Source organism: Taudactylus pleione, unplaced genomic scaffold (assembly GCF_031769625.1).
Source record: "Taudactylus pleione unplaced genomic scaffold, aTauple2 ptg000244l, whole genome shotgun sequence".
Taxonomy (NCBI): domain Eukaryota; kingdom Metazoa; phylum Chordata; class Amphibia; order Anura; family Myobatrachidae; genus Taudactylus; species Taudactylus pleione.
In genome coordinates, this window is record NW_028284646.1 from 10398228 (window position 1) to 10422300 (window position 24073).

A 24073-nucleotide genomic window follows, 5' to 3' on the forward strand; every position below is an offset into this window, starting at 1 on the left:
GCAACGTAACCGGTCGCATCACCCTAAGGGGTCTATTTACTAAACCTTGCATCGAGGTAAAGTGAACCAAGATAAAGTCCCAACCAATCAGCTCCTATCTGCCATGTCACAGGCTGTGTTTGAAAAATTACAGTTAGGAGCTGTTTGGTTGGGACTTTATCTCCATTCACTAATCTCTATCCAAGGTAAATAGATCCCTTAATCTCAGCTTTCCAGGACATGATGCAGCTGCAACCAGAAATAGATAAAGCTCCGTTTTTTCTCTTCTCTTTAGAAAATGTTTAATCCAGTGACATCAGAAGGCGGTGAACCTGATCGTGAAAAGGATGGGCAAAGCCTGTGCCATCAGGGGGTGTGGCTTAACGATCCCCACAATGTGACACTATAATCTGAATCCCAAATAAGCAATAGTATTGCGGGGGCGTGGCAACCTGCAGAGACACTTCCTGTCAGCCTTGCACGCAGCGAGTGTCGAGGAGGCGCTTTTCGTTGCCCCTTTCTTCTTTTTGCGGGGCGCAAGTGGGCGTGACCCTAAGATCTGCTTACCCACCTCTGATTGGCAGTGTCAGTGGGGGCTCATCTCCATCGGCCAGTCGTAATACTGAGTGGGCGGGACAAATTCAGATCCTTCACTTACCTTTATTGGAGGTGTGTGCACTGTGCGGTGACTGTATACAGACTGTGTTGCAGGAAGATCTGTGAGTGGTGATGTCTTCTGCACGGAGAAAAGGTAAATACATATCACATCTAGGAGAATGGGCTGGTTACTGTATCACTGATAGAACAGGTAGCTGGCTATCCAAACCCCTGATTTAGGAACAAAGAAAAAAAAAAAAAAACGTCGGAATTGGCTCCCAACAGTCACTTAAATTGTCAAAATGTGACTTGGCAATATGTGCAACAGAGTTTAACACATTAACTCCAGTTCCTCATCAGCTCATGTGTGTTCTACCATGCCATATAACATACATACATGCCGGGACATGTAGTTCCACAGCAGCTGAAGAGTTCAGGGGGTCAGCGCCTAATGGAGCTCTTTATCAAAAAGTGTTGATAGAAGGGACTTTCTATCACAGCTATAATTTTATATATAGACCCAGAGGCCGTCCTGAACTGACGTAGAAGCGCCGGTTTTTTTTTCTACTTCAAAAAATGTTGTTTTATTTTATTGCCACTCAGTGGGACAGTATATATTTATTTAATGTATTTTTTTTTACCATCATTACTTTAGCAATCATGGAGGACAGTGTCCAGAAGTCCTCACTTTACAGACCACCCTGCTGCTCCACCTAAACCCTCGGCCTGCTTCCTTTGACTCATCTTTCCAGCCATAGTGTGATTCACTGCAGTCAGGGTATGGCAGACTGGCAAAGCGCTGTGCGTGGCAGAACTAGTAGTACCACCGTGGTGGCACTTAGATTTTGCTACAATACTCCTAGCTGGTTTGGTGACCCTGTCTGTCACATTGTAAACCAAGGTGAAGGTGCTATAGCTGGCATATGGGCTTTGGCATTATTGGCATATATAGTGTCATGAGGGGGCTCTGGCATATATAGTAAAATGGAAATCATGTACATATATTAAGGCTACATGGAAGAATACTTAGTCAGTGACCATCTATGTATCGGAGACCGTCATGGCCAGACTCAAGGGAAAGGCTTATGGATTAGTTCAGTCAAAAAATAACCTTAGAATAACGCAGAACAGGGTTCAAATATTGAGAGAATGCCAAGAGTGTGTAAAGCTGTCATCCAAGCTAAAGGGGACTACTTTGAGGAATCTAAAATATAAAACCTATTTTGACTCGTTTTAACACTTTTTTGTTAACAACAGAATTCCATAAGTGTTCTTTCATAGTTTTGATGTCTTCAGTATTAATCTATGATGTTGAAAATAATTTAAATAAACAAAAACCATTGATTGAGAAGGTGTGTCCAAACTTTTGACTGCTACTGTGTGTGTGTGTGTGTGTGTGTGTGTGTGTGTGTGTATTAGGGATGTGCAGGCTCGGATAGGTTCGAGTTTGCACGTGGAGTTCGGATTTTTCCCTCCAAAAAAACGGAACTCAGAACGAGGCAAAACGTCATCTTGCATGGACGAACATCATCATTCCTGGTCTTTTGTCCAGGAATGATGATGTTCGTCCATGCAAGATGACGTTTTGCCTCGTTCTGAGTTCCGTTTTTTTGGAGGGAAAAATCCGAACTCCACGTGCAAACTCGAACCTATCCGAGCCTGCACATCCCTAGTGTGTGTATATATATATATATATATATATATACACAATCTCTCTCTATAATGTCTGATGAGGAAGTTGAGCGCTCTACGGCTCCCACTCTGCTCTCCTGCAGACGCTGCGCTGCAGGGGGGAATACGGAGGATTTCTCACAGGATGGACTGTGTATAAGGTGCCGTCAGTTATCTGGTCTCTCTAACCCCCCCATCTTCGGGTCAGGATCCTTCTTGGGTGGTGTTTTCTCAGGTGCTGGCTTCCATCGTGGACCGTCTGGCGGTCCCGACTGCTTTCCCCCATAGGGGGTTACCCCAACCAGCCATCCCCCCCCTTCTCTGGGTGTACCGCAATTATTGGTCTCCCCCTGGGCCTCAGACTGTTCATCAATATGCGGGGGTTCCCTATGTATCTTCAATCTCCTCAAATGACGCAGCAGTCCGTCATTCCCTTCCAGGGTCTCCCGCAAACGGATCAACCACCTTGGGTGGATGTGTTCTCCAATTAAGTCCAAAGTTTGGCAGCCTCGTCTTCCGCCTTTCAAACCATGTTGACTCCTTGTGACAAGCCTCACAAGGCGTCAAAATGCACGGTTCTGTCATCCCAGTCCGCACAGCTATCAGACTCGGAGGCGTCCTCGGATGAGGGAGAATTGCATGAGGACTCTGATTCGGATTCCCCTGCCCTGGAAGTAGAGCCGAAATCTTCCATTAATGTGCCGGCATTGGTGCGGGCGGTGCGGTCCATTCTCGATATAGAGGATGATGCCCCGGCCCCTAAGTCCAAGTATCCTAATTTTAAACAGGCAAAAGTGACTTTGGCTGTTTTTCCTCTCTCTGACCAGCTGACTGATCATATAGCGGAGGCCTGGCATTTGCCTAGTAAAAGGTTCCAACCGCAGAAACGTTTAGCATCCAGTTATCAGTTTCCTGCTAGTCATTGAAAAAAGTGTGAAACCCCGCCTGCGGTGGATTCTCACGTTACTCGTTTGATTAAAAGTCGTCAACCAAGGCTGCCCCTAAACCAAAGATGCAGGCCTGGAGCACTAGACGCCATGCTTCCAAGCCAGATGATAACCCTTCAGCCTGATGGGACGGGCCTCTCTCTGGGGGATCCCAGAGTGGGGGGCCGACTTCTTCAATTCGCACAGTGTTGGTGCAATACCACCACGGATGCTTGGGTACGAGAAGTGGTCTCTCAGGGGTACGCCCTGTCCTTCCATCACAGACCCCCCAACAGTTCTTCTGCACGAGTCTTTCTCAGGACAAGACCAAGGCCTTGCAGATTCAGGAAGCCATAGAGTCCTTGCTGAAAGCAGCGGTTGTTCCCGTTCCGCTTTCTCAACGCAGGACGGGTTACTACTCTCTGTTTCTGGTTCTGAAACCCAATGGGTCTCATCGGCCTATTCTCAACCAGAAATCGTTGAACAAGTTCCTCAGAGTGCCCCCTTTCAGAATGGAAACTTTGCGTTCCATCATTCTGGCTATGGAGCCGGGGGATTATATGGTCTCCCTGGACATCCAGGACGCCTACCTCAATGTTCCTATAGCCTCTTCACACCAGCAGTATCTTCAGTTTCAGGCTCTGCCCTTTGGTCTTTCCACGGCTCCAAGGGTGTTCACCAAAGTTATGGTTGTCATGGCTGCCCATCTGCACAGCCAGGGAATACGGCTTCTGCCATATCTAGATGACCTACTGTTGCTGGCAGGCTCTCCAGAGGTACTTCTGCAACATATGCGCCTGACGATCGCTTGTCTGCAAGCGCACGGGTGGCTGATAAACTGGAAGAAGTCCTCCCTCATTCCATCCCAGAGGATGGTTCATTTGGGAGCCCTTCTGTATTCTCGTCAGCAAAGGATCTTTCTGACTCCGGAAAAGGTTTCCTGTCTACAACTACGAGTGAGCAGTTGTCTAAAGAGTTCCCAGGTGTCGGTTCACGCAGCAATGAGAGTTCTGGGGTCCATGGTGTCGACATTCGACATGGTGGAGTATGCCCAGTTTCCTTCAAGGCCCCTGCAGGGGCTGATTCTATCCAAATGTAACGGGTTACCTCAGCGGATCAGGACTCAGATGCTGGTGTTGTCTCTGGAGGTGCGCCTGTCACTAGCTTGGTGGCTTCAGACATTTCATCTCACCAAGGGCCGCCCTTTTTGGATCCTGCACTGGGTTCTGCTGACGACAGATTCAGTCTCCGGGATTGGGGGGCAGTGTCGGGTCCACATTCACTTCAGGGCCGTTGGACAGCGGAATAAGCAGTTCTTCCCATCAATATTCTGGAACTTCAGACTGTGTACAGGGCCTTCCAGTTGTCCGGTCATGCTCTTCAAGGAAGGGCAATGCAAGTTCAGTCCGACAACGCCACCATGGTGGCGTACATCAACCGTCAAGGGGGGACTCGCAGTCGAGCAGCAATGTTGGAAGTGTCGCGCATCCTGTCCTGGGCGGAGTGCCACCTCCCGGCCATCTCGGCAGTCTTAATTCCAGGAGTCCTCAATTGGGAGGCGGACTTCCTCAGCCTTCACAACGTGCATCCCGGGGAATGGTCCCTTCACCCAGAGGTATTTCAACTACTCATGGACAGGTGGGGACTGCTGGAGGTGGACCTCATGGCCTCCCGTCACAATCACAAACGGACTGTGTACGGGTCCAGAACAAGAGACGCCGGCGCAAGCCTGGTGGATGCGCTGTGAGTGAAATTGACATTTCAGCTGGCGTATCTATTCCCTCCAATATCACTGCTGCCCCGGGGCCTTCGGAAATTCAAACAGGACGGCGGCACGCTTCTGCTGGTGGCTCCGGCTTGGCCCAGGCGTCCCTGATACTCGGATCTTCGGGGCCTATCCATCAACGTTCCGTTTCTTCTGCCTCAACGTCAGGACCTGTTGTCACAGGGGCCCTGCCTTTACCTGGATCTGGGTCGTCTGTCTTTGACAGCGAGGCTCTTGAGACATCAGTCTTAAGGTCCCGGGGTTTTTCCAGCTCAGTCATCAGCACAATGCTACAGGCTCGCAAGCCTGCTTCCGCCAGAATTTACCGCAGAGTGTGGCATACTTATTTTCAATGGTGTGAGTCCAGAAACTACGATCCTCAAGCATTTCGTGTTTCTAGGATTTTGGCATTCCTTCAGTCTGGATTGGAACTAGATTTACGCCTCGCTTCTTTGAAAGTTCATGTGTCTGCACTTTCTGTGTGTAGGATCGCTACTCTGCCTGATGTCCGCACCTTTTTCCAGGGTGTTCTCAGGATTCAGCCTCCCTTTGTTCCACCAGTGGCTCCTTTGGGATTTGGCGGTGGTGCTTCGGGCCCTGCAGGGTCCTCCATTTGAACCTCTTGAGTCGGTGTAACTCAAGTGGATGACAGTTAAGACTGTTTGTTTTTTGTTGCTTCGGCCAGAAGAGTGTCAGAATTGGGTGCGCTTTCTTGCCATTCTCCTTTTCTGATTTTTCACCAGGAAATGGCAGTGCTTCGCACCTGTCCGAGTTTTCTTCCTAAGGTGGTCTCTAAGTTCCACATTAATCAGGAAATAGTTGTGCCGGCATTTCAGTCACCTTATCTCTCGGCTGGTGAGGCTTCCTTAGATGTTGTCTGTGCTCTCAAAGTTTATGTGCACCGGACTAGTTCCATTCAGAAGTCTGATTCTTTGTTCGTCCTCTTTGGTTTTCACAAGAGGGGTTAGCTTGCCAACAAACAAACTTTAGCCCGTTGGCTTCGTTTTATTTGTGAGGCTTATTCACAGAAGGGTTTACCTGTCCCGGCCTCTGTTAAGGCTCTTTCCACTCTGTCTGTGGGTCCCTCGTGGGCTGCTAGCCGTGGCGCCTCTGCTGTTCAGCTGTGTAAGGCCTGGTCTTCCATACAGATTTTTGTAAGGTTCTATGCGTTTGACACCTTCACCTCTCAGGATGCATCCTTCGGGCGCCGGATTCTCCTTTCAGCGCATAAGCGTTTTCTCCCTTAGTTGTACTGCTTTGGGACATCCCCAAGGTCAACCCTGTGGACCCCCTATGGAACCTGAAGTAGAAAACAAGAGAGATGGTAATAACTTACCTTTGTTATCTCTGTTTCTACGAGGGCCACAGGGTCCACAAAGTGCCCGCCCTGACGCACCTGGCTTCATATGGGCTATGTGGCTGGTCACCGGTTTTCCGTCTCCCTTTCTGTGAGTATGATTCTTGTGTGTTCCAGTCTTCCCTCTCAGTTTTTTTTCTCCTCCGGCCTTGGCTACTTACCAACTGATGTGCCTGTGGCGGGGTATAGAGGAAGATGGACTCAGTGCATTGTGGACGAAGCAAAAGCGTGGTGCCCGTGGATCCAGATTCAGCTATTCCCCAAGGTCAACCCTGTGGACCCTATGGACCTCGTAGAAACAGATACCATAACAAAGGTTCTTACCATATTTCGGGTTGGACAATTTGGTCCTTTCAGTCAAATTACCCTCTGTGCCAAAATTGTCACTCTCATCAAAATGTTTGGTGTGTGCCCAACATTAGTGGCATTTGTGCAGGACATTACCTTTGTAAGGAGGTATGTCCCATTCACTGCTGTAATTTAATGAATAAGTGTTTTGAGGTGAGGGATCATGACTAGGCCATGCCAGCATTGAATTACAGCTGGTACAGTACATACACAGTGCCTCCTTCTACCCGTTTGAGTCTTGGGCATGTGCACTTGCAGAAATATATACAAAACTTATTTTAGTTGAATTAAGAGAAACTTTCCTAAAGACCATGTTGTGTCACCAATTGGAAAGATTTCTTTATAACTAAATATGTTTTCCTAAGTCCCCCGGGGGTGCCTAAGCCTAACCCTAACCTCTCAGGGGGGTGCCTAACCCTAAGTCCCCCCCGGGAGCCCCTAACCTAAGGGCCCCCCACGGCTGTGTCTCGCGCCCGGCTTATCTTCGATCGGGATGTCGGGTGTCGGGCTCCCTGCGTTGGTCTAATGACAGGTGTCGGATTTTGATGCCTGTCATTAGACCCCTGCCGGGATTAGACAGTCGGGAAGCCGGTGGTCGGGATTACGTCCATCGGCTTCCCGACTGCTACCCCTTTTAGTCACATGTTAACCTTTGTGATCAGCAATGGCAACAATGTTGTCTGACCGAAGGCAAAATCATTTTGCCAAATAATAAATACAGAAAGGCATGCTTATTAAAATTGCAAAACAATATGCACTCAAGTACACAGGGTCTGATACAGAGATGGACACATATAGCACAGCTTTCTACAAAATTGGGATAATGCCACAGAGGCGTCTAGTGTAAAAAGACGCCGACTACCGGCATCTTGGATCCAAGGGCTACATCCAAAGACTCAGCATCTGATCTACATCGTGACCATCGGTCGCATCATCGGCCATCTGAGCCTAAAGGTGCACACACACAAGATGATATCTTTGAATGATAATGATTTTGTTCAACGATATATCGTTCCGTGTGTATGCACTAAACGACCAACGATGCGTGCTCCCGCTGGACGATAACGATATCGTCCATGCATGCAGGCCAACCAGGACGATATAGTTCATTTTCCATATGGTAGAACGATAGTTGGTCGTTCATGATATCTTTGGTTCATCCAGCACACAAGGAATTTCAAGGGAGATCGTTGAGCAATATCGTTTGCTGAACATATCGTCTTGTGTGTACCTAGCATAAGGCTACTCAGAATGTCTGCTGCCAAGGCCAGTCCAATGAGAGGTGAAAGTCACAGTAACTGCCCACGGCACTCCCAGAAAACAGAGGCGACAAGCTTCCAGTTTGGGAAACTGTCCCCGACTCCACCCTGGAACGCCTGCAGCCTGTCAATAGCTGTGGCATCCAGGTCCCTGCAAGCATTATTGCAGGACGAGATTGGCATATTTGCAGTACGTTTTCTGTGCAGATCTCAAATCATTGGAGATGTATGTGAACATCAGACTTCTGTACATCTCTGAATTAGGCTTATAATCACTTAAGTCGTTTAATTTACACTGAGTGACTCTTAACATCTAGGTGTCTGGTCTAGAACCTGAATATTAATATACTGTTTACTGAAGCAGTTTTTAAATCTGAGCGACTATTGCAGATATGGTGCACACAGATGTGCCTAAGTTGAAGTGTGCATTGCTGGAATAACCTATATTGAGTGAGAGAACAAAAATGTTAGTAGCACAGAGTATTTCAGCTCAATCAACATTTGTGTGTCCATATATAGACACATCTGAATAGGGGTACGTGTGCAGTTGCTTAACGTTCAGTTCTTTGAGATAATCCTTTCTAATCAGAAGATGAAATGGTTAGTATCCTTAGACCTGGCGGTGCATAGCTCCATATTCCGGTATATCAGTCTCTTCAAAAGTTCCCACATCTTGCCATAGTAGCGTAATGTTCTTCTACTTTCCTGTGCCCACTTTTTGAAGGTGGGTTCACACTACCCGATATCTTGAGCGATTTGGCCGATTCCGACGCATGTGAAGGACAAATTGTTCAAATCGTGTAGTGTGTACCCACTATCACGATGCCGTTGCGCATTCCTGCGGGTTGTCATTCGCATCCTCAGATCTTTTGTACAAGCAGAAAGACCTGAGGATGTTGCTAGCAATGTCCCTGCCACTCCCAAACCCCTCCCCCCACAGTCACTACCGGCATCGGCAAGTGTATGCACTTGTCGATACTGGCACCCAGCCAGGTGTGTCATGCACGATAGATCGGCTGGGTACATATCGTCTAATGTGTACCCAGCTTTAGGTTGTGGTTGATGCCCAGCTTTCTGGAAGCAGTAGTGAAGATGAAAGAGAAAGCAATTGGAATACATCATTATCTCAAAGATCAATTCTTTATAGAGTACTCCGGTTTCAGCATATTTAGTGACTAATCAACCTGTAGAAAATACAGAGCTCATTTATCTGCATGCACCTTTTTTAGTAAAGAGAATGACACAGTTGCTCTTCTATAATACAAGATCATGAGGGTAAAATTATTGCAGAAGTTATGAGAAGTAATTTGTGCTCAGCTGATAAATATATCAGGACTTTGGGAGTCCAACATTCCAACATTCTTATGATGAAATGGATGCAGTAGCGTTTGAGAGAACTCCAGATGGTGTGTCTCAGTGAATGGGATCATCAGAGTTCATAATTTTATCTCATAAGGTCCAGGCATTGGTGGAGAATAAGAGAATCCAATCTAAAGAATAGTTACCTGTGTCCTGTCACTTGGATCTCCGTTCTGGGTTGGTGAGCCTATTGTACTCATAGTCCAAGCACCTATCTCATAGAATAGTGTTCATTGTATCACCCTGCACACATCAGTGAGGAGGGCATATTTTAATTCTGAAGCCCAACCTATCACTATAGCTAGCGTTCCCGCTAAGGCTGTTTCCACGGGGCTCCGCGTCCTGCCCTATTTATATAGGGCAGAAAGCACCCTGCCCTCCGGCACGGCGCACCGCTGAATCAGCCTGCGGATATTTTGGGTCGACTTAACAGAAACCAATGGAAACTTATATACTATTGTAGAACCATACTCTATGATCGAGCATGAGCAGCCATATTTGTTCAAAATACCTTTTGTGAGTGATACAAATTTGCATTTATTTAGAGCAGGGGTGGGGAACCTTTTCTCTGCCAAGGGCCATTTTGATATATATAACATTATTTGCGGACCCGGTGCAGGCCATGCCACCTCATGTGACATCACACAGGGCGGGGCCACAATTGCCAGTGATTACAGCAATGTCCGGAGCATCCTGAGGATACTCCAGGGAGCTGGACACTTCAGGCGGCACTGCTGCATAGATTCTGGCTGCAGGGTGCCATTCTAGGCACCCTGCTAGCCAGATGAGGCTAGCAGAAAATAGCTCCAAGGGCCAGACCAAAATTATTCGGTGGGCCTTATACGGCCCCCGGCCTGAGGTTCCACATCCCTTATTTAGAGCTTAATATGTAACATGTATAAAGGGGAAGCACACAGTACAACATTTTTTATTACATCTCATAGGTAATATATTTATCTAAAATTGTGCTAGCAAGATGGGGTCAATTTGTTCAGAATTGTGAGATTTTCGAGAGCTAACAATTACTTTGAATATCCAATCCAGTGATTTTACCCTTACGGGGAATTCAACCAGGCTCAATGACAACTCTTAACATTCTTTCCATGAAGCCATAACTGAGTGTTTCTGACAACAAATAATGATGACTGATAATAAAATATGTTCAGACCTTTTCACCTGAATAACATACAGCCCATAAAAGTTTGGCTAGTCTAATAAGTGGGTTATCCTCCAACCAGACAAAGGTGGAATCTTTGTTCTACAGAATTTACATTGCTTATCAGTGCTTATCAGACTCAAATATTGTTTGAGCACTCTACGTGGGAAAGGCTTGTTGTTGATCCTACTAAAGTTATTAACTTCAAGGTACATTTAGCTTTGAAAAACGGTGTTTATCTTACCTTGGGGATTTTTGGGGACAAGTTGGGGATTTTTAACTTATTACATTTCCCTGATCCAATGGCAGATCGCCAATAATTGATGGCCGCCAATCTGCAGTTTGGATCGGATTAGCGGAATCCGGACCTTTTATATGTATGGGCCCATTTAAGTTTTTGTAATTTTTTTTACTAGTGAATGTTTTTATATTAAACTCTGTATTTACACTGATCTTACATGAGGTATTTACAGATGTGCCCTCTCTCATCTTTGCTGCAATCGTGCCAAACAGCCCCTATTGGCAAGCCTTGTCCAGTGAGGGTCTGCTAGCGCCTGGTGTCTTTTTTTTTTTTTTTTTTTTTCAACTAGGACGCACCAGGAAAATGTGCTGATTAATTTGATATGTGTGCAACTGAGTCTTTTAATTAGCATGCAAAGTGCTACAATGCAGCTGCTTCAGCTCCTTTCCAAGCCAGCTTATTTTTACAGCAGGGGTGGGCAATAAGAGGCCCCCCAGCTGTTTTAGAACTACACTATCCAGCATGCCCTGCCCCAGTTTTGCTAGTTGGGCATGCTGGGATGTGTAGATCAACTTCAGCTGCCGCTTATTGCCCACCCCTGGTTTATAGTCTCAGTCGCACACAGATATACACGTGTCACATATAAAATTTATCAGCAGTCTCCTGGTGCATCCTAGTTGCATCGTGACTTGGACGCATTTTCGGCAAAACAAGATGCCAAACGCTAGCAGAGTTGCACGGGACCTGTCGGCTCACTCATGCCAGGCATATTGCAGATTGAGGCTAGATGAGCAAGGACACATCTGTAGGTTATATCTGGTGTTTATATTAGCACCACACCAAACATCTCTTTTTTTCTTTTCTACTTTAGTTAAAGCAGATCTTGATTTAAAATAATTGAGTAGCTGCAGGCCATTGATATGATATGAGAGGAAGAAATTTAACAGTGATGCATGTTCATCCATTTACAGATATATCTGAAGGTACCTTCCCCGCTGAGGGACCTACGGTACTACTCACAAATGTTTTAGATGGTTGAATTGTATAGCTTGTAAGCATCTAGTTGTATGTGATTGCTTTATACATCTGATATCTCACAATAAATAGTAGATTAGACTTTTTTTTATCTTAGTCGATCACTTTTGTGGTTTGTCATGTTTAAGTAAAAAATGTATGTAGGAAAAATCAAAAGGAGACTCTCAGTGGCGTGCTCAACCATTAAGAAAGCTCTGCTCTGTGGGTTGAGAAGGCCCGCTGGCACCTAATAAAAATAACAATAAAGACCGTACACTGACGCCGGAGAAAAAAACCTCTAATACTTAAACAGACCTCTTGTTCACCAATGTATTACTCACAGGTCCATAGATTAGATCCTCCACATTAGAAACTATGCAACCAAAGTACTTGGCAAAATTAAAAAAAACATATTGTAGGACACAATAGAAAATAACCCTAGGCGTAAGGCGAAAATAGATAAAAACATAGTAACATAGAGTTTGACGGCAGATCAGAACCACGTGGCCCATCTAGTCTGCCCTTTTTTTACCTTTTGGTAACTTCAACCTTATGTGATCCTCAGTTCTTTGTAAGGATATTCTTATGCTTATTCCAAGCATGTTTAAATTGCTCTACTGTCTTAGCCTCTACCACCTATGATGGGAGGTTATTCCACTTATCTACTACCCTTTCCGTGAAGTAATTTTTCCTCAAATTTCCTTTTGAATCTACCTCCCTCCAGTTTCAGTGCATGTCCTTGCGTTCTAGTACTTCTCTTCTTTTGAAGAATGTCTCCCTCCTGCACCTTGTTAAAACCCATGATTTATTTCAAAGTTTATATCATGTCCCATTTCCCTTCTCTGCTCCAAACTATACATATTGAGATCTTTTAGTTTTTACTGTTAAGTTTTTGTGATGTAGGCATTGCAACATTTTAGTTGCCCTTCTTTGTACAGTCTCTAATGTATTTATATCCTTCTGGAGATGTGGCCTCCGGAACTGAACATCGTATTCTAGATGAGGCCGTACCAGTGACCTATATAGGGGCATTATTACTTCTTCCTTCCTGCTACTGATTTCTCTCTCTATGCAACCAAGCATCTGACTTGCTTTTCTCATTGCTTTGTTACATTGCTTACCTTTGTCACCTGAAATAGTGACTCTTGGATCCCTTTTCTCCTCTGTAGTTTCCATTAGAGTACCCTTAATACTATATTTAGCCTTTGGGTTCTTGAGACCCAAGTGCATGATCTTGCATCTTTTAGCATTAAACTGTAGTTGCCATGTTCTTGACCATACCTAGATCCTCCATCATTTGTCTCATCCCTCCTGGTGTGTCTACCCTGTTGCATATTTTTGTGTCATCTGCAAAAATGCATACTTTCCCTTTAATACAATTTGCAATGTCACCACGAAGATATTAAAAAAAGCACTGGTCCAAGTTCAGATCCTTGGGGTACACCACTTGTAATATTTCCCTCCTGAGACTGCACTCCATTAACTACAACTCTTTGTTTCCTGTTCTGCCACCAGGTTCTTATCAATTTAACCATCCTTCGTTGTATCCAATCCCAAGTTTTCGAGCTAATTTATCAGTCTGCAATTTAGGACTGTGTCAAAAGCTTTACTAAAGTCTAGATAACTACACCTACGGCCCCCCCTTGATCTATTACTTTAGTCACCCAGTCAAAAAAGTCAATAAGATTTGTTTGGCATGATCTCCCCCTAGTTAAACCCATGCTGTTTGGGATCCTGTAAATTGTTGGATTTGAAATATTCCAGAACTCTTTCTTTTAATAGTGGTTCCATTACTTTCCCTACTACTGATGTAAGGCTCACTGGTCATTAGCTACTTGCCTTTTCCTTGCTGCTACTTTTGTGTAGTGGGACTACATTCGCTCTTTCTTCTTCAGGGTCCACAGGGTTGACTTTGGCACATAGCTGGATCTGGATCCATGGGCACCACGCAGTTAAAGCTTTAGCTGCTCCCAGGATGCACTTGGGTCCATCCTCCTCTATACCCCGCCCCCGAGCCACAGGCACCTCAGTTTTAGTTGGTGCCCGGCCGGAGTCAGGTCACCTATCGCAGTGGGGCTACAGGAGCAGCCCCCAAAAGCTTTTTATTTTTAAGAGCCAATTTATATTTGACTAGGCTCTGTTGAGCGGCAGCGACGGAATGTCTATACAGGCGTCCAATCTGCCGCTCCTACTCCCCACTGGCGCCGCGACGCCAGTGCCTGTCTGTGGATCGCGGCGGGACCCTAGAGCCTGTACTAGCAGGGCTCTGGGGCTTTCCCTGGACTGCTGCTGGAGACTCCGGGGAGAATAAGGTAAGCTGCGAGTCGCTGATTAGCGGCGGCTCGCGGTTTCCTCTAAATGCAGTCCGATACCCCCGGTTCTGGGGGACAGACCGGGGGTGCTAGCGGTGGCAGCGGGCTCCCCCTCCTTGGATGCATACACCGTGAGACCACTAGACCACCCGGGTAAAATACGCGGCAAGCGGGAAGCCGCCAACCCTGGGGTTAATAGCTAGCCAGGGGAGGAAGCCTTCCCTGTTTAGCGGCTCCTTCCCTCAGCTGGCGTCCCTGAGATGCAGATTTCTCGCTATAGCCCTCCCAGACACTGAATCTGGGCGGTTGAGTGTAGTGAAAGGTGCAGTGACTATTAGCTTCCAGGATGGTATGTGACTTTTGCTAGTGCTGCCTGTCTGTGCTTATTCCACTTACTGTCAGCTTATACCTATCCCTTTCCTTCTCCTATAAGGCCCTACAAGTGTGTGGGGGGAAGGGCGTTTTTCCTCAAACATCACCTATATAAATCAAGTATTGGTGTGGTCAGTCACATACAGTTGTGTGCGACACAGTGCCATATTGTGGGCTGTTGTTTAGCACACAGGTGAGTGCGCTGGTGTGGCACTATTCTATTGCTAGATATATATATTTCTACAATATATTTTGTCATGTCTGAGGAGGAGATTGAGCACTCCTTGGCTCCGGTGTTGGTCTCCTGCAGACGCTGTTCTGCGGGAGTGGATAGAGAGGATTTATCACAGGATGTGCGGACGGTGCCAGTTGGTACCTGGCCCCTCAAAACCCCCTATGTCGCAGGAACCACCATGGGCGATGTTTTCTCAAGTGCTGGTGTCTATTGCGGACCGTCTGTCGGTCCCGACTGCTATCCCTACCAGGGCGTTGCCCCAGCCTACCATCCCCCATTCCCCGGGTGTCCCGCAATTATTGCAGAGTCCCCCTGGGTCTCAGCCTGTTGGTCATTATGCGGGGTTACCTATGTATATACAGTCTACCCCTGTGATGCAGCAGTCTGTGGTGCGTTTTCAGGCCCCTGGGGCGGCTCCCTCTCCATGGGTGGATGTGCTCTCCAACTCGGTCCAGAGTTTGGCGGCCACGTCTTCGGCTTTTCAGTCGATGCTGCAGAGTGACATCCCGTCAAGGAAGTCTAAACGCACTATAATGGCACAAGCTGCGCATTTCACGGACACCGAGGTGTCCTCAGATGATGGGGAGGTGCATGACGACACCTACTCGGACGTCTCGGTCCAGGAGGTGAATACTAATTCCTCCATCAATGTGTGGGCTCTGGTTAGGACGGTGTGAGCTATTCTTCAAATAGAGATTGAGGCACCAGCCCCTAAGTCTTACCCTAGTTTTAAAAAGGCAAAGGTGACTTCTGCGCTGTTTCCCCTCTCTGATCAATTGACGGATCATATGGCGGTGGCTTGGCAGGCACCCAGTAAGAGTTTCCAGTCACAGAAGTGGTTTGCGTCTAATTATCCATTTCCTGAGGCGCATTGTAAAAAATGGGAAACCCCACCGGCGGTGGTTTCCCATGTCACTCGCTTAATCAGGAGCGCTACGCTGCCATTACCGTCTATATCCTCGCTGAAGCATCCCACAGACAGGAAGGTTGACACTTGCCTAAAGTCCATTTACTCTCTCTCAGGGGCAGTAGCCCGGTCGTCCATGGCCATCTCCTGGGTGGCAAAGGCCATTGAGGGTTGGGCCAATGCATTAGAGGATACCTTTCCAGACGATGCTCCGGATGTCCAGAGAGCGTTGTTAGGACAGATGAGAGATGCTGCTTCCTACATTGGAGAAGCATCTTTAGATGCTAGTCGGTGGCAGCAGTGTCTGCTCGCCGATCCTTGTGGTTGAGGTCTTGGAGAGCAGACGCTGATTCATAGAAAGGCCTGGAGGCCTTACCCTTTAATGGAGAATTACTATTTGGTCCGGACTTGGACAAGATAGTAGATACCCTGGCTAAATCCAAATCAGCCTTCCTCCCTTCGGCTTCAGCACCTGCTAAGGTGCGGAGCTCCGCTTTTCGGTCCTTTCGGGTTCAGGGCAAGGCCAAAGGTCAGTCCTTCCCAAGGCCTTGCCTTGAACAAGACCACCTCTAAGCTCAAGAAGCAGGCCTGGAGTGCCAGGCGCCCTTCTTCCAAGCAGGAAGATAAACCTTCTGCCTGATGGGACGGGCCTCCCTCTGGGGGACCCCAGAGTGGGAGGCCGACTTCTTCAGTTTGCCCACTGCTGGCACAATACCACCACGGATGCCTGGGTTCGAGAAGTGGCCTCCCGGAGGTACGCCCTGTCTTTTCGGCACAGACCGCCCCACCAGTTTTTCTGCACAAGTCCTTCTCAGGACAAAACCAAGGCTTTGCAGATTCAGGAAGCTATAGAGTCTTTGCTGAAAGCAGGGGTCATTGTTCCCGTTCCTCAATCACAACGAGGGATGGGGTACTACTCTACTCTTTCTGGTGCAGAAACCCAATGGTTCTTATCGCCTTGTCCTCAATTTGAAGTCTCTGAACAAATTCCTCAGAGTTCCCAAATTCAGGATGGACACATTACGTTCCATCATTCTGGCGATGGAACCTGGGGATTACATGGTCTCCCTGGATATCCAGGACGCCTACCTCCATGTTCCGATAGCACCTTCACACCAGCGGTATCTGAGGTTCGCTATCCTGCAGCATCACTATCAGTTTCGGGCGCTACCCTTTGGCCTCTCCACGGCACCAAGGGTATTCACCAAAGTGATGGCGATCATGGCCGGACATCTTCAGATCAAGAATGTACGGCTGCTGCCGTATCTAGACGACCTCCTTTTGCTGGCGAGCTCTCCAGAGGTACTTCTTCAACATCTCCACCTGACGATCTCTTGTCTGCAAGCGTACGGGTGGTTGATAAATTGGAGAAAGTCCTCCCTGATTCCATCACAGCGGATGGTTCATTTGGGAGCCCTACTAGATCCTCGTCAGCAAAGGATCTTCCTGACTCCAGAAAAGGTCTCCTCCCTACAGCTGCGGATACACAGTTGCCTGAGCAGTTGCCGCCTGTAGGTCCATTCGGCAATAAGAGTTCTGGGGTCCATGGTGTCGGCATTCGACATGGTGGAATTTGTCTAGTTCCATTCACGGCCCCTGCAGGGGCTGATTCTATCAGAATGGAACAGGTTACCTCACCGGATCCGCTCTCAGATGCTGGTGTTGTCCCCGGAGGTTCGGCAGTCTCTGGCTTGGTGACTTCAGACAGCTCATCTGTTTGAGGGGCGCCCCTTTTGGATCCCGGACTGGGTCCTGCTCACAACCGATTCCAGTCTCCGGGGTTGGGGGGGCAGTGACAGGCTCGTTGTCACTTCAGGGATGTTGGACTGCGGAAGAAGCTCTTCTCCCCATCAACATCCTGGAACTGTGGGCGGTGTACAGGGCCCTGCAGTCGTCTGGCACCACTCTTCAAGGAAGGGCGGTTCAAGTTCAGTCCGACAATGCCACCACGGTGGCGTACATTAACCTCCAGGGAGGAACTCGCAGTCGGGCTGCGATGTCGGAGGTGTCTCGCATCCTTGCTTGGGCGGAGTGCCACATTCCAGCAATCTCGGCGGTCTTCATCCCCGGAGTCCTCAATTGGGAGGCGGACTTCCTCAGCCGTCACGACGTGCATCCAGGGGAATGGTCGCTACACCCAGAGGTGTGTCAGCTACTCGTGGACAGATGGGGACTGCCGGAGCTGGACTTGATGGCCTCCCGTCACAATCACAAGTTGCCCGTTTACGGGTCAAGGACAAGAGATGCATGCGCGTGTCTGGTAGACGCGCTGTCGGTGAAATGGACGTTTCAACGGGCGTATCTGTTTCCTCCGATATCCCTGCTACCTCGGGTCCTGTGAAAATTCAAGCAGGACGGCGGCACGCTTGTGTTGGTGGCTCCAGCGTGGCCCAGACGTCCTTGGTACTCCGATCTGAGGAGTCTCTCCATCGACGCTCCGTACCTTCCTCAGCGTCAGGACATATTGTCTCAAGGGCCCTGCCTTAACCCATATCTGGGTTCGCTGTCTTTGACGGCGTGGCTCTTGACACAGCCGTCTTAAGGTCTTGGGGCTTCTCGGGTTCAGTTATTCGTACCATGCTCAGGGCACGCAAGCCTACTTCCGCACGGATTTACCACAGGGTGTGGCGCACTTACTTTCAGTGGTGTGAGTCCAGAAACTATGATCCTCAGGTGTTCCGAGTCTCTAGGATCTTGGAATTTCTTCAATCAGGTTTGGACCTAGGCTTACGCCTTGCCTCCCTGAAGGTGCATGTGTCCGCGCTGTCCGTGTGGTTCCAAAGAAGGATCGCTACACTGCCAGATGTTCACACTTTATTCCATGGTTTTTTTGGAATCCATCCTCCCTTTGTGCCTCCTGTGGCTCCTTGGGACTTGGCGGTGGTTCTTCGGGTCCTGCAGGGTCCTCCTTTTGAGCCTCTTGAGTTGGTGGAACTCAAGTGGTTAACGTTTAAGACCGTTTTTCTCCTGGCAATTGCTTCTGCCAGGAGAGTATCAGAATTGGGGGCGCTCTCCTGTCGTCCCCCTTTTCTGATTTTTCATCAGAACAGAGCGGTGCTTCGCACTCTTCCTGAGTTTTGGCCGAAAGTGGTTTCAAAGTTCTACATCAATCAGGAACGTGTTGTGCCAGCTTTTCAGTCACCTGATCTTTCAGCTGGTGAGGCTTCCTTGGATGTAGTCCGTGCTCTCAGAATTTATGTGGACTGGACTGCTTCTGTTAGGAAGTCTGATTCCTTGTTTGTCTTCTTTGCTTTTCACAGGAGGGGTTGGCCTGCCAACAAACAAACGTTAGTCTTTTGGCTTTGTTCTGTTATTTGTGAGGCTTATGCACAGGAGGGTTTACCTGTGCCAGCCTCTGTTAAGGCTCATTCTACCCGTTCTGTGGGTCCCTCTTGGGCTGCTAGACGTGGCGCCTCTGCTGTTCAGCTATGTAAGGCGGCCACCTGGTCTTCTATTCAGATGTTTTTGAGGTTCTATGCGTTTGACACCTTTGCCTCTCAGGATGCATCCATCTGGCGCAGGGTTCTCCTTTCTGCACAGGAGCGTCCCCGCCCTTAGTTGAACTGCTTTGGGACATCCCCAGGGTCAACCCTGTGGACCCCCTATGGACCCTGAAGTAGAAAACAAGAGATATGGTAAGAACTTACCTTTGTTATCTCTGTTTCTACGAAGTCCATAGGGTCCACAGGGCACCCGCCCTGATGCACCTGGCTTCATTTGGGCTGTGTGGCTGGTCACCGGATTTCCATCTCCCTTTCTGTGAGTATGGTTTCTTGTGTGTTCCAGTCTTCCTTCTCTCTGTTTAGTCTCCTCCTCCGACTGTGGCTGCTTACCAACTGAGGTGCCTGTGGCTCGGGGGCGGGGTATAGAGGAGGATGTACCCGTGTATCCTGGGAGCAGCTAAAGCATTAACTGCTTGGTGCCCGTGGATCCAGATCCAGCTATACCCCCAAGGTCAACCCTGTGGACCCTATGGACTTCGTAGAAACAGAGATAACAAAGGTAAGTTCTTACCCTATCTCTTGTTTTTCCAGTCCTCTGGAATTACTCCTGCTAGTGACTGGTTGAATAATTCTGTTAATGGTGTTACCAGCACCTCTTTAAGCTCTTTTAGTATCTTTGGATGTATCCCATCTGGTCCCATTTACTTATCCATTTTCAGTTTTGTCAGTTCTGCTAGGACCTTTTCCTCTGTAAATATACTTGTATTTACCTCATTATGTATATAATTGCAACTTAACTGTGAGATGTTTGTAAAGCTGTTGCTTTAAGGGATTGACATTACTTTAGTTGATACCAGGGCCGTAACTAGGGTAGTGTGACCAGTGCCATGGCACAGGGCACCGCAGGGCAAGGGGTGCTGTTGTGGCTGTCAATTTTCCTGTTATCATTCTCATTTGTAGCTTTCTCTTCTTTTATCCCCAGCATCTCCTGGCCTCTCCTATCTCTACCCTGGCCCTTCCCCATGAGGCCATGGCCCTTTTTCAAGTGCACTATCTTATGTCCCTATTTAAAAAAATGGGGACGCCAATGCACAGGGCACCAAAAAGTCTAGTTACAGCTCTGGTAGGGACCAAAAAAAGAGAGAAAAAGCAATGCTACTACAAATACTATATAATATGATCAGCTACAGAGTAAACACACAAATTTATTTTCACAAATATACATTTGAATAAAACATTTTCCTTTTTAACGTTCTATATAAAATATTCTAGTACCAGAAAATTGCATATTACTAACTAATCCTTCCTCTGACAAAGCTGCTGTGGCAGAGATACACATTAGGATAACAGGTTAGCGAGGACAATAGGGGTCCTGGGGTAGGCAGCCGACCGGGAGACTTGCCCACTTTTCCGGGCGTTTGGAGCGCCACACTATTTTCAGGAGCCTCCCTGCCCATTCTGGGAGGGTAGGCAATTATGCCATGTACAATACCTGTTTCATACTTTCCATTACCAGAGACATCCGAATTTCTGGATGTTCTCACAGTAGACTAAACCAGCCTTCCGGCCACTTCCATCCTTTAGAATGTAAGCTCTCAAGAGCAGGGCCCTCTACCCTCTTGTGCTTCTCCTTGCTTTACTTTCATCTACTTCTTACTCACCACTAGGGCACCTGACACTAGGTTGTTTAGCTTTGCTGCTTATGTGGGTGTTATGGTCGCTAATGTAGCAATGTATATTATCCTTGTCCTCGTCCTGTATTGTACTGTAAGTCACTGGTTAACCTATTTGTTTATGTACTTTGTAAGGCGCTGCGGAACATTTGTGGCGCCATATAAATAAATGATGACAATATAGAGGTGAGTGATCTGGTGGTTGATAATGCGATTTGTAGTGAATTGGACATCAGGTAGTGCAAGTCGTGGCAATGTACAGTGGGGGCTGCAATGATGTGATTCAAGCCACATCACATCCTGCATCTCATCCTCTACCTCCTGTCTCTCATCTCCCAGATGGTTTATAAGGCTCGGTGGTGTAGCTCACACAAACTTACCTGGGTCAACAATAACTTCATCTATACCTTGTTTTGTGTACCCACTCCTTCACTTGATGATCAGAGTTTTCAATCTTCTGCAGAGAAAATAAAGTAGTTATCCTTGATTATTATATATTTATATTGTGTTATAACCTGACCTTCTAAGGTTGCCAAATGATTAAGAGCTAGCTGTGTGGATGCTTAAGACCACCAATATTTGTACTGCCTCAGCCGGTAACCATGTCTGTGCATTTCATTTTCCAGTCATATGGGGTGGGGACAGGGAGGGTAAAGTGTGAAACCCCAATCATTTCAAAAGTTGGCTTCTGTGTTTAGAACACTACATATCTGCCAGTGTAAATGAGTTGCACTGGTCTAGTAATGCACCTGTAATATCTGATATAACTAGCAACAGGAATAACACTACTGAACACATACTGACATTATTGTAACAAAATACTACTGACTGTACAGATGGGCACATTATAATATATACTGTCTGTCATATGAATCTGTTTTTCTAATTTACAGTCAGGAAAATATTACCAAGTTATTTAAATTTGTCATTAGAGCGTTAGCAAAATCAGTTTTGCAAAAAAAAAGATTGCGCAGACTGCATAGTATTCAGTATCTGGCTAAGTTGTAATGCCAATATATACAGGTTGAGTCTCCCATATCCAAATATTCCAAAATACAGATTTTTTTTTTTAGTGTGACTGAGATAGTGAAACCTTTGCTTGTTGATGGTTCAATGTACACAAACTTTGTTTAAGGCACAAATTATTACAAATAAAGTATAAAATTTCCTTCAGGCTTTGTGTATAAGGTGTATATAAACATAAATGAAATTCATGTATGTACACAAACTTTGTTTGAGCCATAAAATGATTGAAAATATTGGGGACGATTCAATTCAACGCGATGTAAATAGCGCCGGGAGATAGCTCCCGGAGCTATTCAATTCATTGCGATGTTAGGTCGGGGAAGGCTCGTTATCGCACCTTAAACAGGGTGTTTAGGCGCGATAACGGACATTCCCCGACCTAACTTTCCGGCGTGAGGCTGTTTTCCAGGCGCGAAGGGCAGAAAACAGCCTCGCGCCGGGACTTTTGTCGGATTTCTTCTCTCATCCCCGGAGGGATGAGAGAAGAAATCCTTAGTCGGACTTGGCAGCGCGGTGTATTGAATAGCTCCGGGAGCTCACTCCCGGAGCTATTTACATCGCGTTGAATAGAATCGTGCCCATTGTATAAAATGACCTGCAGGCTGTGTGTATAAGGTGTATATAAAACATAAATGCATTCTGTGTTTTAGATTTGGGTCCCATCCGCAAGATATTTCATTATGGTATGCAATTATTCCAAAATACGGAATATTCCGATATCCAAAATACCCCTGGTCTCAAGCATTTTGGATATGGGAGACTCAACAAGTATTGTTAGTACAGTTATCTATTTAATTACATATTACAAACTGATGCTTGCCACACTTTTGGTGAGACCTTTAGGGACAAGCCAACTGGCTAATAATATTAATAGGAGGTGCACAAGTAAATGTCTCTTGACCTCTTCTAAATTTAGTATACAATATTATGAAAGTATTTGCCCCTTCCTGATTTGCTCTATTATTGCATATTGCCATGCTGGATGTTATCAGTTTCGTACACAAAATTTAGTGTAATATTAAATGTTTTACTTATTTCATCTATTTAATGTACAGAGCTATCTAGCAGGGGTTTACCCTCCCACCCCCATGGGCAACTCCCCTCCCCCACATACAGAGCGCAGCGTAGCCTGTGTTAGGGGGGGACTGATGAACAGTGCTCCCTACAGCAGTTGCCGAATAGTGCTTCGTTCCACTCCTCACACCTTGATGCCCGGCGCGGTATGCAGTCAGAAAGCCGACTGTCTAAATGCCGGCTGCCGGTTTCCCGACTGCAATCCCAACAGGGGACTAATGATAGGCGTCGAAATCCCGACGCCTATCATTATCCCTACTCTGGGAGCCCGACACCCAGCATACCGAACGAAGGTAAGCTGGGCGCGGACAGCTGCCGGGGGGAGGGTTAGGTTAGGGGCTCCCGGGGAGGACTTAGGGTTAGACACCCCCCGCGAGGGTTAGGGTTAGGCTAGGGAAAGGGGGGGTTAGGCACCCCCAGGGGTAGGTTATGATTAGGCACCCTTCTGGGAGGGTTAGGTTTAGGCTGCGGGGACCGGGGGGGTGTTAGGTTTAGGCATTTACGGGGGGGCTTAGGGTTAACCACTAGCGGGGGAGGTTAGGGTTAGGCACCCCTAAGGTAAGGGTTAGGGGAGGGGGAGAGGGTTGGGTATAGTTAGTTTACTTACCGATCGGGATCTTCACTGCTGCCGGTCTTCTGGCATCGGGATTTGACATAGGTCCGGCGGTCATTCATACCGATCCCGCCTGTCGCATGTGCTCCAGAGTGCTGTTCACACAGCATTCTGGGGTGCGATTCAGGCAGTGATGTTGGCGGTCACACACTGCCAACATCACACGTGCAGAACGGATATCCTCTTCTACAGCCGGGGCATCGAGTGAGATGGCGCGGTTGTATGTGATGCGACAGCTGGCTCCAGTCGCATCACATACGACGTTGCCAGTTAAGTGGTTAAATGTAATGGTCAAGGCACTGCTACATGCTTCACAATAAAAATACATTGATGGAACCCAATCACAGTATGCCACGTGTAGGTAAGGAAACAAGACCAGCACATTCTGCAGTTACAATAGAAGTTTGGAACTAGGTTTTGTAGACTGCACAGCTCAAAGTGGAGATATGGAACTCCTTGTTTTCCAGGTCGCCCAGAGCCAGCAGGAAGTCAGCAGCACAGGAAGGGTTTAAAACTCTCACAAACCTATTGCTCCTGATGCTGGATAAGCTAGCCAGGCGATAGGCTGGGGGTGGTGGTTAACATTAGGGTGCTAGGCCCTGGAGGGTTCACAGACATTAGCACAAGGAGTGCTGAGACATTTACTTTTATGTTGTGTGCCTGTGTGTGTCCAGGCCTAACCTCACGTATGCTAAGGTGCAGGTCTGCTACCATTAAAAAGACACTGTTTTAACAAGTACCTGGCT

The 24073-nt window shown here is 47.3% G+C and overlaps 1 protein-coding gene across 3 annotated transcripts in view; it reads left to right on the plus strand.

The window, feature by feature from the left end:
* Positions 1 to 432: 432 nt before the first annotated feature.
* Positions 433 to 24073, plus strand: part of ERICH1 (glutamate rich 1) — an 83212-nt gene continuing 59571 nt past the window's right edge. For all 3 annotated transcript variants that reach the window (XM_088479757.1, XM_088479758.1, XM_088479759.1), the window contains exon 1: positions 433 to 730. In XM_088479757.1, the coding sequence (XP_088335883.1) occupies positions 709 to 730 (22 nt within the window). In that variant the 5' untranslated portion in view covers positions 433 to 708. The remainder of the gene's footprint in view (positions 731 to 24073) is intronic.